Source organism: Crinia signifera, chromosome 5 (assembly GCF_055691185.1).
Source record: "Crinia signifera chromosome 5, ASM5569118v1, whole genome shotgun sequence".
NCBI lineage: Eukaryota > Metazoa > Chordata > Amphibia > Anura > Myobatrachidae > Crinia > Crinia signifera.
The window spans coordinates 26,171,793-26,188,294 of NC_139221.1; the positions used below are offsets into that span (position 1 = coordinate 26,171,793).

At 48.2% G+C, this 16,502-nt stretch overlaps 1 protein-coding gene across 6 annotated transcripts in view; it reads left to right on the forward strand.

Annotated features, from left to right (window-relative positions):
- The window catches only part of VWDE (von Willebrand factor D and EGF domains), a 169,053-nt gene that overhangs the window by 87,663 nt on the left and 64,888 nt on the right, over positions 1-16,502 (forward strand). For 3 of the 6 annotated variants that reach the window (XM_083186809.1, XM_083186810.1, XM_083186811.1), the window contains exon 1: positions 11,744-12,046. The exons of the other annotated variants lie outside the window; for them this stretch is intronic. In XM_083186809.1, coding sequence (XP_083042935.1) covers positions 11,968-12,046 — 79 coding nt within the window. In that variant the 5' untranslated portion in view covers positions 11,744-11,967. Of the gene's footprint in view, positions 1-11,743; positions 12,047-16,502 lie in introns of those variants that run through there. 6 annotated transcript variants of the gene reach the window in all.

Consider the following 16,502-nt stretch of genomic DNA (forward strand, 5'->3'; position numbering starts at 1 on the left):
AAGCTTTTTATGCACCACCATCTTCATAATCTATTGCAAAAGAAATACAAAGAACATTTCAGCATCTTTTTTTTTAAAAAGAGATGTTTTACGTGTTGTATTCTGCAATGCAGAAAAAGACAGATCTAACATAGCATGACCTCCCTTAGGGTTGATTAACTCTAACAACTGCGGGCAAATTCTCGGGAGGAATGCGTGGCCAATGCTTTAACAAGAAATCACTCAATATAAGTAAACGCTGACCGGTGGCTCAACAGCAGGTGTTCCTAAATGACATTGCCAGTTGTATTGGCTTCATACAGAAAAAGTTCATCTTTCTTGATTGTGTTTTAAAAAATACAAAACATTGGAAAGGGAATGAATGGGCAGAATGCCCACTGGGAAGAGAGGAGAGAAATGACTATGGGGCCGATTCAGAGCTGATCGCTGGGCTGCGAGTGTTCATAGCCAAGCAATTAGGCCCCCAGCCCCTGTGCACTGCTGCGAATGCGTTTGCAGCTGTGCGCATAGGGAAAATCCATTCGGACCTGCTCGCAGCCGCCAAGTAAGTCTAGAATGAGTCGCAGGTGCGAAGGCCGTGGGGACAAGGAGGGCTGCTGATGTCAGCGGCCCTCCCTCCCCAAGGATGGGCAATGCCTGCTTTTTCAGGGGCACTTACAGAAAATGCCAGTGTTCCGACCCCAAATGTCCAGTAATCACCTTGCGTAAGACCAGCGAAGGCTAGACTTCACATGGTCCATTCACAAGGGGACACTGTGAATCATGCCCACGCGTGGTCATTCGACCACGCAAATATGCAGCTCTGATTCAGCCCCTGGGTTCTGGCTTCCTACCTTCTAACCCAGCTACTGACACCCAAAGAGCATTCCACTGGTGGTTCCTTGGGACATTTCTGCAGCCCATGCTCATTGAGAAAAACCTGCCTGAATCATCTTGGGTCTCGTTGGCCAGTGACTTCAGTGACACAAGACACTTTAGATATTTTTTTAATCCACTTCTAGAGCACAAAGTTCATCAGGATGGGAGTGGATATCTCACCCACTTCAGGGTATTATCTTGTGTTAGGAACAGACACGGACAATCCAATCATGAGACCATTTGCAATGGCAGCAGGGTTTGTGGAGCTTATGGCCTCTCGGCACGGGAATCCCATGTACTTTATACCCTGCACCCAGAGTACACATATGCTGCAGACTGCAAAACTGGCTTTGACCAGGTATTGTAAAACGTTTCTAAAAACGGGTCTGCCAGGTAACAACCCCTTTCACACCGCATGTCTTTAAACAGTATTTCAATGCAGTTTTTGTTCCTTCACAACACTGAACCCATTTTTACCCATAGAAAAGAGTGGATGAAAAAAAACGGGTCTGAAACGGGTAGGACCGCTGCTTTATAACCATTTAGAAATACCAGTTCAATAGAAACAGTAAATTCACTCTGCACCTTTCAGACTTCACAAATTACCGTTTTAAAACGGCAAAATAACAGGTAAAAAGTGCGGTCTGAAAGGGGCATTACCTAGTGCCAGCTAGCAGTTCCATCCTTCTCCATGGCTCCATATTCCCAGTGACATCTATGGTACAATGATGAAAGCAGAAACTGCAATCTTAGCAACCATAGCCTACATTTGTGGTTCTACATTGTTGATGTACAACTACTGATGATAAATTATTCTCCAAAAACTATATTTTGGATGTTTTCATTTGGTTTACTAACCGCCATGAAAATGTTGTCCGTGGTCCTGAATGCCCTCTGAGACTAAGGGCCCCATTCAGACCTATTTGCACAGGACCAAATTCTGCCGCTGTGCGAATAGGTCTGTATCCGACTCATGCCCCATGAAATCCCGCCTTGCAAATAGGTTTGCAGGGGCTGCGAATGGATGTGTACGGGTACACATCCATTTCCATCCGGCCGCCTAGAGAAAATATCATTTGATTTTAACTCTGTATCGAAGGACTTTACCTCTGGTCCTTGCTGTTCGCAGCCGCCGCGTACCCTAGGACTTACTCGGCTTCCAGCCGTCTGCTGTCTCATCCGCCTGCCCTTAGCAGGCTTAAGGATACCTGTGTTTTCCCGAACACTCCCAGCATTTCATTGGACGACCCCACCATTATTACTGGCACACTCCTGACACTGCCGGGATCCACCTCCGCACGCTCACCCCCTGTCACTCACCAGGCGAACGGCTTGAAAATAGAAATATTTGCCTAAGCCATTCGCTGCCGGGCATCGTGCATGTGCAGTGCAGTCAATGTGCATGCACAGTAGCCCACGCATCGGCCGGCGTCTGGATTCGGACCTGCAGCATGGCCATCGTTTCCTTTTTCTTTCTGCTGATTTTCCATGTCGTCATTTCTCTTGTTTAGAAACTCAAAATAACTGGTTTGTAAAAACAAGGTATAAAGACTGCGAAAGTGACCTCAGAGCTGAAATATGTTTTCAGTTTACTTTAAAAAAAACAGATTTTTTTTTTTTGTAGTTTGTAGCTATAATATGAAAACAATCACATTTTACAAAATGTCTAAAGATGTTTTATTTACCTGTCTTAAAAAAAACAATGTTAAGGTCCATACACACTGCGCAAAAAATGCACAGCGTGTATGGACAGCGATGACCTCTGTCATCGCTGGGGGGAAAGCCACTCAGTGCATACACATACCTCCCAACAGTCCCGATTACCGCGGGAATGTCCCGGTTTTTGGGGACATTCCCGCATACGTCCCGCGGCCGGCAGTGTCCCTGTCGGCTGCTGAGCAGCAGTAAATAAACGCTGTGTGCACGTACCGCGTCTATTCCCGCAGCCAGGGGGCTGGGGGCGTGGCCAGGGGCGGATTTAGGGATGAGGGCACCCCTAGGCACAACAATAATGTTTACTAAGTAGGACAGTTTATAGGGGCAGTATCTGCATGTCCTATCAATGTACACTCTATATAAGATGGAATATAGTACAGTACAGTGGATATTTTGCAGTTATTGGTACATTTTGGGCTGACAGTACTATCACAGGCATCCAAGTGCCGCCCCCAAACATGTGCCGCCCCTAGGCACGTGCCTCATGTGCCTAATGGGAAATTCGGCTCTGGGCGTGGCTAGAGGCTAACAGAGTACAGATGGGGCAGGTCCCATCCTGGCTGGCGGATCGCCAGAACGTCCGCCCTGGCGACCCGCCAGCAGCCGCGCCAGCGAATACACTGAGACGCGCGTGCGTCTCACGGGCACGCGCGTGCATCTCGCGCACGCGCGTTTCAGTCTCCGTCGCCAGCGTGACGGAAACCCTGTCCGTCTCCGCCTCAGGGAGACGGACAGGGTTAGGGGGGGATGCGGGCAGGCGGCGGGGACCCCGGGTTACCGCCGGCAAGCCGGCGGGGACCCGGGGGAACGGATGGAAGCGCCGTCGGAAGGGGACGCGCGCGCCTCTCGTGCGCGCGCGTCCCCTTCTCACCATCGCCATGGCGCTGGCGGGGGATGGCGGCTGGCGACGCCAGCGCCATCCCCTGCCAAGATGGGACCTGCCCCATCTGTATCTGGGTCATTCCCCCATAAAAACCGGGGCGTGGCCTCGCGAGGGAGCCGTGAGTATAGGCCACACCCTCTTTAATTAGGCCGCGCCCCCAAATTTTCCCTCCTTCTCCCTAGAAGTTGGGAGGTATGCATACACACTGAGTGGCTTTCCCACTGCCCCCGGTGCTGTCAGCGGGGGGGGCGATGGCTTTCCATAGCTCAGCACTATGCAAAGCCGTCTACAAAGCCACTCATCTGCTGGTAATACCAGCAGATGAACGGCTTTCCCAGCAATGATCACCGGGCCGTACACACTGAGCGGATTCCCCACTGCCCGGTGCTGTCAGCGGGGGGGGCGGCGGCTTTGTATAGTTCAGCGCTATGGAAAGCCGCCCCTCAAAACCGTTAATCTGCTGATAATACAGATGAGCGACTTTCCTGGTGATGATGCGGGAGCGCACATCACCGCACATCGCCGGTCTGTACACACTGGGCGGCTTTGAGTTGAAAGCCACTCAAAACACCAAGTTTGAGCGTCTTTCAGCTCAAAATGACCCGGTGTGTATGGGCCTTTAGTGTGCTAAAAATATCATTATTATTACTAACAGTTCTTCATAAATAAGTAATAACAGTAATAAGACAAGGCTGGGTAATAACAGACCAAGAGGTACGGGGGTCCTGCTCTTACCTTTTTGTTAGTCCCATTGTCACAAATATGGTCATCCTGTGCAGAATGTTTCTCAGTCTAAAGCTACAACGTTCTTGTACCAATGATGCATATGTGGGAACCGGCAGATAATGAGAGAGCGGAAGAGGATAATGAGTGGGGGGAGATAATGTGTATGGCTATAATGTACTGGGATGCAGACAGAGGAGGAATGTAGACTTAGGATGTGCAGAGGGTACTTGTTTCCTAGAACGGCCACAACGATTTAGATCGTTGTGGTCGTAAGATAAAAAATCGGATCGATCGCATCGCATGCGATTTGGTCGCATACGATGCGACCGATCCGATTGACCGATTTTTCACCCGATTTTTTTTTTTTTTTCACCTGATTATTTTAAATTGCCCCCCCAAATGTTACTAAGTGGGCTAGACCCCACGATAGACGTCAACCCGAAGCGTGGCCAGCGCAGCGAGCCCGCGAGGGGCGGCGGTGCGCGTCCTCCGACCTTTTCATTCCCCTACTATCCACTAGGGCGTGGAGTGAGAATAGAATAGTGTGGCGAGCGCAGCGAGCCACCGAGCCCGAAGCGTGGCGAGCGGACGCGTCTAACTTCACAGGTATACGCGTCCCCTCGCGGGGCTCGCTGCGCTCGCCACGCTTCGGGCTCGGTGGCTCGCTGCGCTCGCCACACTATTATATTCTCACTCCACGCCCTAGTGGATAGTAGGGGAATGAAAAGGTCGGAGGACGCGTACCGCCGCCCCTCGCGGGCTCGCTGCGCTCGCCACGCTTCGGGTTGACGTCTATCGTGGGGTCATGGCGGGCACATAAAAAATGTGAAATGGGTCATATTTGGCCATTTCACCTTTTTTATCATTTTACCCTATGTGAGATGGACTTAATCAAGTCCATCTCATCTTGTGCCATTATAATGGCACAAGACCGACAAGATCCTCCCGATTTCAATGTTAAAATGTTTTTTAACATTGAAGTCTATGGAAAAATCGGGTCAATCGGTCGGTCGCATCGCGGCCGATTTTAATTGGTCGCGACCGACCGATCGACCCGATTTCTGTCAATCAAAGTGAAAAAATTTTAAAAAATCGGCCAGATCGTGAGCATCGTGTCCCTTAATTAAGAGCCACGATCACTCACGATTGTGGCCGTTCTAGGAAACAAGTACCGTGCAGAGTTTATGGGAAAGATGTAAGTGAATCAGACCCAATCACAAATGTCTAATAATCACAGATCACGATTTTTGCACATTTGCGATTGGGTCTGTGGCCCTTATTCTGGTTCACTCGCAACGTTGGCGATGGGGGACGGCGATGAGGCTGCGGGGACCCGGGGAGAGCTCCGGTTGAAGGGGATGCACATGCGTCCAGGGCCGGCGCCACCACTAGGCAAATCTAGGCATTTGCCTAGGGCGCCGGCCACTGGAGGGCGGCATTTTGCCCCACCCCCCCCTGCCGCCCGGGTACCTGTCCTACGGCGCTGTGTATTTAAATCTGGCGGCGGGGGTCCCTGCAGTCCATTAGAAATAACGAACGCTATCCGCTGGGCTATGCGGAAGCGCTTCTGTTGTGAAAACACTGGCAGCACGGCGCACGCTGATCTCAGCCAATCAGCGTGCTGCCAGTGTTTTCACAACAGAAGCGCTTCCGCATAGCCCGGCGGATAGCGCTCGTTATTTCTTATGGACTGCAGGGACCCCCGCTGCCTCCGCCGCCAGATTTAATTACACAGCGCCGCAGGACAGGTACCCCCCCCGGCACCGGGGCGCCCCCACCCCGACTCGCCTGGGGCGCTCCGGTGCCTTGCACCGGCCCTGCATGCGTCTCGTGCACGCGCATCCCCTGCTCGGCAGCTGGCAGAGTCTGGCAGCAGGCGAATCCACCGCCAGCCCCTGTCTGAATGAGCGGCACTCCATCTGATCCATGATCTCCCATCATAACCTCTGCACATCCTACGTTTACATTCCTCCTCTGTCTGCGTCCCTCCATATTATAGCCATACACTGGCACTTGACCAATATTCCCACAAATTTATATAGGCACATTGTGGTAAGAAGCCAGGCGAGCGGGACGGCCTTGCTCTGTGCTGAGCACCCCATCACACACACACGCGCGTGCACACACACACACGTGCGCGCACACACCTTTGCAGAAATTTTTCAAAACTGAGACCAGCTCGCATTTACCTTTCAAAGTATGGGAAATGCGATCTTGCTACTTCAAAATCCCTGCAAATTCAAAGGTTTGGAGCAGTTTTTCACAATAACTGCTCCAAAGCCCTTCAATACATTTAGGTGATACAGTTTGAGTATCCCTTATCTGGAATGTACTTTTTTTTCTAAAAGCACTATTGGGGACACCTGTATCGGGCACTACTGGGGACATGATATGTAACTGGCACTATTGGGGACACCTGTAACTGGAACTACTGGGGACATGATATGTAACTGGCACTACTGGGAGCATGATATGTAAATTGCACTATTGGGGAAACCTGAAACTGGCAATACTGGGGACATGGACACCAGTAACTGGCACTAATGGGGACATGATATGTAACTAGCACTATTGGGGACACATATAACTGGCACTACTGGGTACATGATATGTAACTGGCCCTACGGGAGACATGATATATAACTGGAACTACTGGGGACATGATATGTAACTGGCACTACTGGAGACATGATATATAACTGGCACTACTGGGGACATGATATGTAACTGGCACTACTGGAGACATGATATGTAACTGGCACTACTGGGGACATGATATGAAACTGGCACTACTGGAGACATGATATATAACTGGCCCTACTGGAGACATGATATATGACTGGCACTACTGGGGACATGATATGTAACTGGCACTACTGGGGACATGATATGTAACTGGCCCTACTGGAGACATGATATGTAACTGGCACTACTGGGGACATGATATGTAACTGGCACTACTGGGGACATGATATGTAACTGGCACTACTGGAGACATGATATGTAACTGGCACTACTGGGGACATGATATGTAACTGACACTACTGGAGACATGATATGTAACTGGCACTACTGGGGACATGATATGTAACTGGCACTACTGGGGACATGATATGTAACTAACACTACTGAGGACATGATATGTAACTGGCACTACTGAGGACATGATATGTAACTGGCACTACTGGGGACATGATATGTAACTGGCACTACTGGTGACATGATATGTAACTGGCACTACTGAGGACATGATATATAACTGGCCCTACTGGGGACATGATATGTAACTAGCACTACTGGTGACATGATATGTAACTGGCACTACTGGGGACATGATATATAACTGGCACTACTGGGGACATGATATGTAACTGGCACTACTGGAGACATGATATGTAACTGGCACTACTGGAGACATGATATGTAACTGGCACTGCTGGGGACATGATATATAACTGGCACTGCTGGGGACATGATATATAACTGGAACTGCTGGGGACATGATATGTAACTGGCACTACTGGTGACATGATATGTAACTGGCACTACTGAGGACATGATATATAACTGGCCCTACTGGGGACATGATATGTAACTGGCACTACTGGTGACATGATATGTAACTGGCACTACTGGGGACATGATATATAACTGGCACTACTGGGGACATGATATATAACTGGCACTACTGGGGACATGATATGTAACTGGCACTACTGGGGACATAATATGTAACTGGCACTACTGAGGACATGATATGTAACTGGCCCTACTGGGGACATGATATGTAACTGGCACTACTGGTGACATGATATGTAACTGGCACTACTGGGGACATGATATATAACTGGCACTACTGGGGACATGATATGTAACTGGCACTACTGGGGACATGATATGTAACTGGCACTACTGGAGACATGATATGTAACTGGCACTACTGGAGACATGATATATAACTGGCACTACTGGGGACATGATATGTAACTGGCACTACTGGAGACATGATATGTAACTGGCACTACTGGAGACATGATATATAACTGGCACTACTGGGGACATAATATGTAACTGGCACTACTGGAGACATGATATATAACTGGCACTACTGGGGACATGATATGTAACTGACACTAAATATGTTTACAAAAATTATTCCTTAGCATTCAAATTCAGTGCCTGATATAATACAAACTTTGTTTGGTACTTGTTTCCTATCTGGGCGCCCGCTACGTTAATTGCGCACCATGCTATTCTCCGTATAAAAATCGGATCGCATCGCATCGGATACCACAAATGCACATACACGATATTGAACGATGCGATGCGATCCGATTTCGTTCCCGCTTTTATGGTTGGCCCATAGGATGGCCCATCTGTAACACTACTGTATTTATTTACCCTTCAAAGCCCTCCCCTTGTCACATCTGCACAGAAACACAGTATTGACGTCAACCCGAAGCGTGGCGAGCGGCGGCGGTATGCGTCCTCCGACTTTTTCATACCCCCACTATCCACGTCGGCGTGGAGTTGAGAATAGAATAGTGTGGCGAGCGCAGCGAGCCACCGAGCCCGAAGCGTGGCGAGCGCAGCGAGCCCCGCGAGGGGATGCGGATACTTCACAGGTATCCGTGTCCCCTCGCGGGCTTCACAGGTATCCGCGTCCCCTCGCGGGGCTCGCTGCGCTCGCCACGCTTCGGGCTCGGTGGCTCGCTGCGCTCGCCACACTATTCTATTCTCAACTCCACGCCGACGTGGATAGTGGGGGTATGAAAAAGTCAGAGGACGCGTACCGCCGCCCCTCGAGGGGCTCGCTGCGCTCGCCACGCTTCGGGTTGACGTCAATACTGGGGTGGCGTTAACAATGGAGGCGCATTTTAAACCATCAGGGGGGGGTTTCCTATACAAATCGTGGGTTTGCGGGGTTATTACATTGAAATCAATGTAAAATCGGGTCTCAGGGACCATTTAACATTGATTCCAATGTAAAAATCTGGTTGATCGAGTCACCGCATGCGATGCGATCCGATTTAAAATGAAATCGGATCGGATAGCATCGTATGCCATCGTACATCATCGAGTACCGAATCCGATGCGATGCGATCCGATTTAATTACGGTGCCGTACGTAGAAAACCTGGGCGCCCAGATAGGAAACAAGTACCCTTTGTTTCATGTTTTAAAACCTTGTTTCATGCACAAATAAATTAGAGCAGACAATTTTTGGGAGTCTATCGGCCATTCCGCAAGTGTAGGCAATTATGGTGTGGGGAATCAATGAGTAAGTTGTTGCTCAGAGGAGAACATTATGTAACGGATCATTGCAGTCTTGTCCTTGAAGTTGGTTAGTTTTGCGGGGTGGGGAAGAGATTTAAATGTCTTAAAGGGACACGGGATCAGAAGCCTGAGGGAAGATGAGAGTATTAAGGAAGTCATACAACACTTTTGAGAATGCCTTAGTGGACCATGGAATGATGTGGAACGTGCTCGCATAGCAACCTTACATATGCGCACAGGTTCGGAAGGAAGTGGGCGGGCAGCTGACATCCGGTGATGTCAGCTGATCGCCCCCCGCACCCATGTCACAGCCTCATTAGCATGAGAACGCCCAGCGTTCCAATATGCTAATGGAGCCACCCGCCGCTCCACGCCACTCTCCGCCCCGCCCGCCTGCTGTCCTGGGTGCGTGCATGCACATGCGCAGTGAGACAACATTGGTCCCCGTGCGAACAAAGGACTACTGTGAAAGGACCTGAATATTGTCCTTAGACTATGTCAACATTTGGTACAAAAAATTAATGTCGACTGTCCCATTGTCGACCTAATGCTTGTTTCAACCTAAACCCTGTCGGCCTTTAGTGGTCAACCCAGTGCATGTCGACCTAATTGGGGTTGACCCATCTGACCATAGGGGTTTTTGGCCCTTATACAGATTTGGTTGGATCTGCTCTCGGCAGTGACGGCTCTAATATGGTAACGCAGCAGCGTGCGTCCCGCCTCAATATCTAACCTAGGATACAGCATCGAATCATCCCCAGCAGCAATGGCCGGCTGTGTGACCCATGGGGTTAAGTAAGATGGCCGCCGCATCTTATAGGAAAGGGGGCAGAAAATCTCTGTAATTTGACCGAGATCCGGGCATCTTCCCTCCCCCACAACGGAGAAGGACAAAACGCAGATGGCAGCTACCCCCTCCTGGCCCCCAAATGGCATCAGACTGTCAATCACTGACACAGTGGCGTAACTATGGGGTTTATTCTAGTTCATTCTTTCTGACAAAATCCTTCTTAGATGGACAAAGCCATGTGCACTGCAGGGGGGCAGATGTAACATGTGCAGAGATAATTAGATTTGGGTGAGTTATTTTGTTTCTGTGCAGGGTAAATACTGACTGCTTTATTTTTACACTGCAATATAGATCTCACTTTGAAGGAAAACCCCACCCAAATCTAATTCTCTCTGCACAAGTTACATCTTCCCCACCCGCAGTGCACATGGTTTTGTCCATCTAAGAAGGATTTTGTCAGAAAGAATGGACTAGAATAACCCCCTATGTGCCCAGGTGATAAGCTGTGACACCTGTATGCTGTAATGCTGACTTCAAACTGAAACGTACATTGCAGTGTCAAAAAAAAAGCAACCAGTATTTATCCTGCACAGAAACAAAATAACTCTCCCACATCGAACTGTCCCTCTGCTTATTTTACATCTGCCCCCCCCTGCAGCATGGTTTTACCCATTTTGAAAACAAATGCATCCTGTGATCAGGTCTGCATTAAGCCCATTATAACACACTGTAATGCCCACACATTATGCCACACTGCAGCATGCACACATTATGCCCCTCTGCCTCCCCCCAACTCCACGCTTCCATGTGAGGGGCTGGACAGTGGGTATTGGTGGCAGTGTGGGGTTGAGGGAAGGTGGAGGCAGTAGGTTGAAGTTTTGCCTAGGGTGCTAAAAAGCCTTACCCCAGCCCTGGGTTATGCAAGTAGATACTGCAGTTTAATAAGTGATAATAATGCGTGATTATTATAATATCCAAGTTTATACATCCCATTCAAAAGCCCTTTGGAACCCCCAAACCTTTAAATCTGTTTATTTTCACAATTTTTAAAAATAACAAAGTAATAATTACTCATTTGCTTTCACCTATGACCGCTACAATCTTTTTGTAATTAGTCGAGCCTAAATTGTTTTTTTTTTTCTTTTAGCATTTGATGAAATATGTTATCGTTTAGTGCGTCCGTGACTGACATGTTAAACGCACAATTTGCAAACATCGGTTGTGAATGACGCTGTGTAAGGCTCTGTTGTATATAGTATACAGATCAATTGAATGACACTTATGAACGCTTTATCGCTAAGCATTTATCGCTTTTTGCATCTGACAGTGCAACAAAAATGTAACCACAAATACTACCACTGGATACTGCAAAGATCATGCACATTTCACAGTGTGAACAGTTCAATAGGAAATCCATCTCAGCTCTTCCTTATATCCCCTGGCTGCTAGTCTGAGGGGGGAGTGACGGGTTTGTATTACAGAGGTGGACACTCACAGTCCTGGTCTCTGTGTCTTCACTGCAATGTTGCTGGAGTGTGGACTGGATACTAATACAACCTGACCTCAAGTACTGGTGGGACCCCTAGTACTCTACCTATTGCCAGTCTCCATCTCTTTTGCACCACTGGAAGCCAGGAGTCCAGCAAAAGGAAGAACCTGGATTATTTGGACCTTTTTTTAAGGAGCACTGTGTTATCTGCCTGTGGCTCTGTATTCCGATGCTGCTCCACTTTGTGCAGGCGTGCCTCGCAGCCTGGATGCTGCTGCTTGTTCTGCAGCCTGGGAGCTGTCAGCAAGGTAACCTTCATATTACTGATGGGAATGCAGCATGCAAACTTTTGAGGTAAATGTACTAAGATGGGAGCACTATTTCTATGGGCAACCAATCAGAATCTACTTATTTATTTAGCACCTTCTAGAAGATAATAGATAGTGGGCTAGATTCTCTAAGTTCAACAGTGATAAAATGGAGAGTGATAAACAGCCAGCCAATCATCTCCTACCTGCCATGTCACAGACTGTGTTTGAAAAATGTCAGTCAGGAGCTGATTGGCTGGCTGTTTATCACTTTCCATGTTATCACTTTTGAAGTTTAGAGAATCTGTCCGAGTATCTGATTGTTGCCCATAGCAACATCCAATCTGAAGTAGAACTCCCATTTTAGTAAATGTCCCCTTTAGAGGCAATTTACCTCTTAATCTTAGGGATAATTTATCTCTAAGTGGTAAATTTACTAAAGCTTTCAAAAATTAAAAGAGGTGATGTTGCCCCTAGCAACAATCAGATTATGGACAACATCTCCTCTCATTTTTAGAAGCTTTAGTATACACCTTAATGTGCTGTTATCCACACACCTCATTTTAACATTGTGTCTCGGTTTCATCCAGGTGAAAGTGTTGGAAATTAGCATTACGGCTTATTTTGATAATGACGGAGAGTGTTACATTTGCGCAAAGTAGTTTTATGTGTTTAGAAATGTGTTGAAAATAGGGATCACTGATCTTGTATACAAGACTTTGGGGACTGGATGTAATCAGGTGAGACTTTTAGACATGTGTGATTTTTGGGGGGATCGCCCCGGTGCCGGGGGGGGGGGGGTACCTGTCCTGCGGCGCTGTGTATTTAAATCTGGCGGCGGAGGTAGCGGGGGTCCCTGCAGTCCATTAGAAATAACGAGCGCTATCCGCCGGGCTATGCGGAAGCGCTTCTAGTGTGAAAACACTGGCAGCATGCTGATTGGCTGAGATCAGCGTGCGCCGTGCTGCCAGAGTTTTCACACTAGAAGTGCTTCCGCATAGCCCGGCGGATAGCGCTCGTGATTTCTAATGGACTGCAGGGACCCCCGCTGCCTCCGCCGCCAGATTTAAATAAACAGCGCCGTAGGACAGGTACCCGGGCGGCACAAAATGCCGCCCTCCAGTGGCCGGCGCCCTAGGCAAATACCTAGATTTGCCTAGTGGTGGCGCCGGCCCTGGCTACCGGGAAATATCACTATATATCGCTTCGATGTGTAGCCAATCAGGAGGACTTACCTTATCAGCGACATACTCCGTTAAGTGGTCCCTTTTATTGGGTGTTCAATAAATCATCTGCACACTGTACTTTCTCTCCATTGTCCAGTCACATCGCAGAACCGATGCTGGACACAAGGGGCTCGTTTCGTATTATTGTACGGGGAAACAAGTGTACCAGGAATCAGGTTACCCGCTGCTCTGACTAGGATGAAGAATTGAAGAGCCCTGGTATTAGAGAATGATATTTCTTTATGAATAGAGCCCAATGGTTGTAAGCGATCCAGCGCTTATTGTAAACGCCCGGTGTACTTCTTCATAGAGATCGATGATTCCTAATCCAATTATATTGGCTGAAAGTAACTGTGGCTGGATGCAGCACAGCTTCATAATAAATAAAAATAAATAAAAATAGTTAACTGTTTCTTATGTAGCGCATACATATTCCCAGGGCTTAAAGTGGTCCTGGAGAGGTGGTGGGACTCATTTCCCCTAACACCGACCCCCACCCCCCTGCATTAGACAGTGCCAGGGAATTTGTGCCCTACCTCCTATAAGGGGATAATGGTCCCACAAGGAAGGGGTGTGGTCACACAATAGTAACTCCAATTAAAATGACAACACACAGTAGCACAATCATATACACATTACATCGCATGTACTGTAGTGCCCTGGATTCATATTAAATCACACAGTAGTGCCCCTTATACACATAATGTCCACAGTTGTGCTGCTTATACACATCTGTCTCTGTCACTCCAGCAGATCACTGTCCATGTCCCTCAGCAGCTCCATGCCCTGTGTCCCTCCAGCAGCTTCCCCACCTCTGAGTCCCTCCAGCCACCTCTCTCCCTGTCTTCAGCAAGCACAGATGCTGCTCCTCTTAGTGGCTCTTCACTTCTGCGGTGGTGACGGCATGACATCACATACACTGTGTCCAGAAGAAGCCGCTGTTTGGACAGGATTTTCGGTTGGAATTACTGTCCAGGGCAGTGGAAGAGGTGGAACTCAGTTCTCCGTAACATAAAAGGTGGTGGAACACAGCCCGTTGCCCCTCACTCACTGTACACACACACACACTCATGCATTCTAGGGTTCATTTTGTTAGCAGTCAATGAACCTACCAGTATGTTTTTGGATTAGTGGGAGGAAACCGGAGTACTCGGATAAAACCCACGCAAGCACTGGGAGAATATACAAACTCCACACAGTTAAAACCTTGGTGGGAATAGAACCCATGACCTCAGTGCTGTGGGGCAGTAATTCTAACCATTACACCATCCAGTGGCGGATTCAGGGGGGGGGGGCACCCGGGCACGTGCCCCCCCTGTCATTTATTTTGTATCTGAGGACCAGGGCTTTCCAACGAGCCCAGCCCCGTGTCTCTAGTCCCCCGGGAACCGGAGATATTGCCTGGCAAACCTGTAACGTTTTTTCCCCATAGGATAATATGGGACCCGTCAATTCCAACCCCCACCCGGTTCCGACGGCTGCCAGTTCCCGTCCTGGCATCTCAGAAGCTTGTGGTTGATATCATTCAATTCCAAATCGCTGGGCCTTCAATATGATACCAGGCTGGTCCAAATCGGTCAATCGGTTCCAGAGATAATGCGTGTAAACCGAATTTTTTATTTTTGAAATGTAATTTCATGGCTGTTCATGATTTTGAGGGCAGATTACTCTGGAACCAAACGTTTCAGTTTCACTGGACCAAAATCATTCAAAGCCAACTCAAAAGTTCTTCAATATAATACTTGTCTCATGTAAATGGGTCAGTTGGTTCCAAAGATATAGCCGGTTAAATGAGATAACTGGTTAAAGGGGGGAGGGGTGGTTTTCTCTCCCCATCACACCAGAAAATGCAGGGACTAGGCTGGTGTAAAAGGGGCCAACCTGGGAATGCATTTTCTGGTGTGAAAGGGGTATTATTTCAAATAGCCGGGACCTGCAGTGCTCTGAATACAGCCAGGCTCTGCCACTGTCAGTGGCTATCACTTCTGCCTGGCGGCGGCTGTCCCCCATTTACCACGAGCATGTATTCCCCCTTGGCAATGAGCATGTAATCCCACATGGCAACGAGCATGGAACCTCTGGCAATGAGCATGGAACCCTTGGCAATGAGCATGTAGAGAAGCAGCACTTATGTAGCATAATTTTAAATAGGCATTATGGTGTTTGGCATAACACATAATGGACATAATGGCGTGTAACTTAACGTGTAATGGACATTATGGTGTAAATGTTTAATAAGCGCCTTTGGTGGACAATGTCCCTGTTTATGAAGTGTATTGTGAATTTTGGCTTAATCTGTGTGGCATTATGTGAATTCTGGCTCAATCCATGTGGCATTATGTGAATTTTGTCTCAATCCGTGTGGCATTATGTGAATTTTGGCTCAACCCATGTGGCATTATAAGAATTTATGTGAATTTTGACACAATCCATGTGGCATTATTTGAATTTTGGCTCAATCCATGTGGCATTATGTCAATTTTGACTCATTCCATTTGGCATCATGTGTAAGGGGCAAGTATAATGGGGTCTAGTATTTTGTTGCATAATGTGTAGAAGTTGTATATGGTGTTGACACGCCCCCTGTTGAGTGGCCACACACCCTTTTCTGGAGCGCGCCTTTGGCGCGCGCACAACTACATCCTTCACTTTTGTCGCCATGGTGGGCCTCCGTACTTTAAATGCCAGGGCCTATTTTTAATTCCATTCCAACCCTCTCCTGCCGCTCTCTTAACATGTACACTGGCACCATTAACACCGCCCCTCCCCCACCCAAACCCTTTTTTATCATGGTTCCCCCCCTGTCATTTTATCCTGGATCCGCCCCTGACACCATCCGTACTGCCCTTCATGTTTTCCTTGTGCGTCTACGGCAGAAAAATGTACGGAGGATGCACAGTTGCGGGCAATTCAGTCATATCTTCAGGATCATGAGATATTTCTGAAGATGCAACTGAAAGAGCATAACTGAGGTGTAACGCTACTGTCTAATGGGGCAATGCCCATAGGGGGTGACTACGGACTTGTGAGACAAACAAGGGATCGTGTCAGATTAAATACGCCTGTTTTCAGGTATTGGACTGTGGAAGTACACAGTGACGATGAAGTCGAGTATAAAACCAAAAGTGTGAAAAGAGGCGGGGCGGCATCTGAGGCGCGTACAACTCAGATGTATATACACATCAGGGTCATATGTAAAGCGGAGGGGCACTTACAGCCGACTTGTGTTT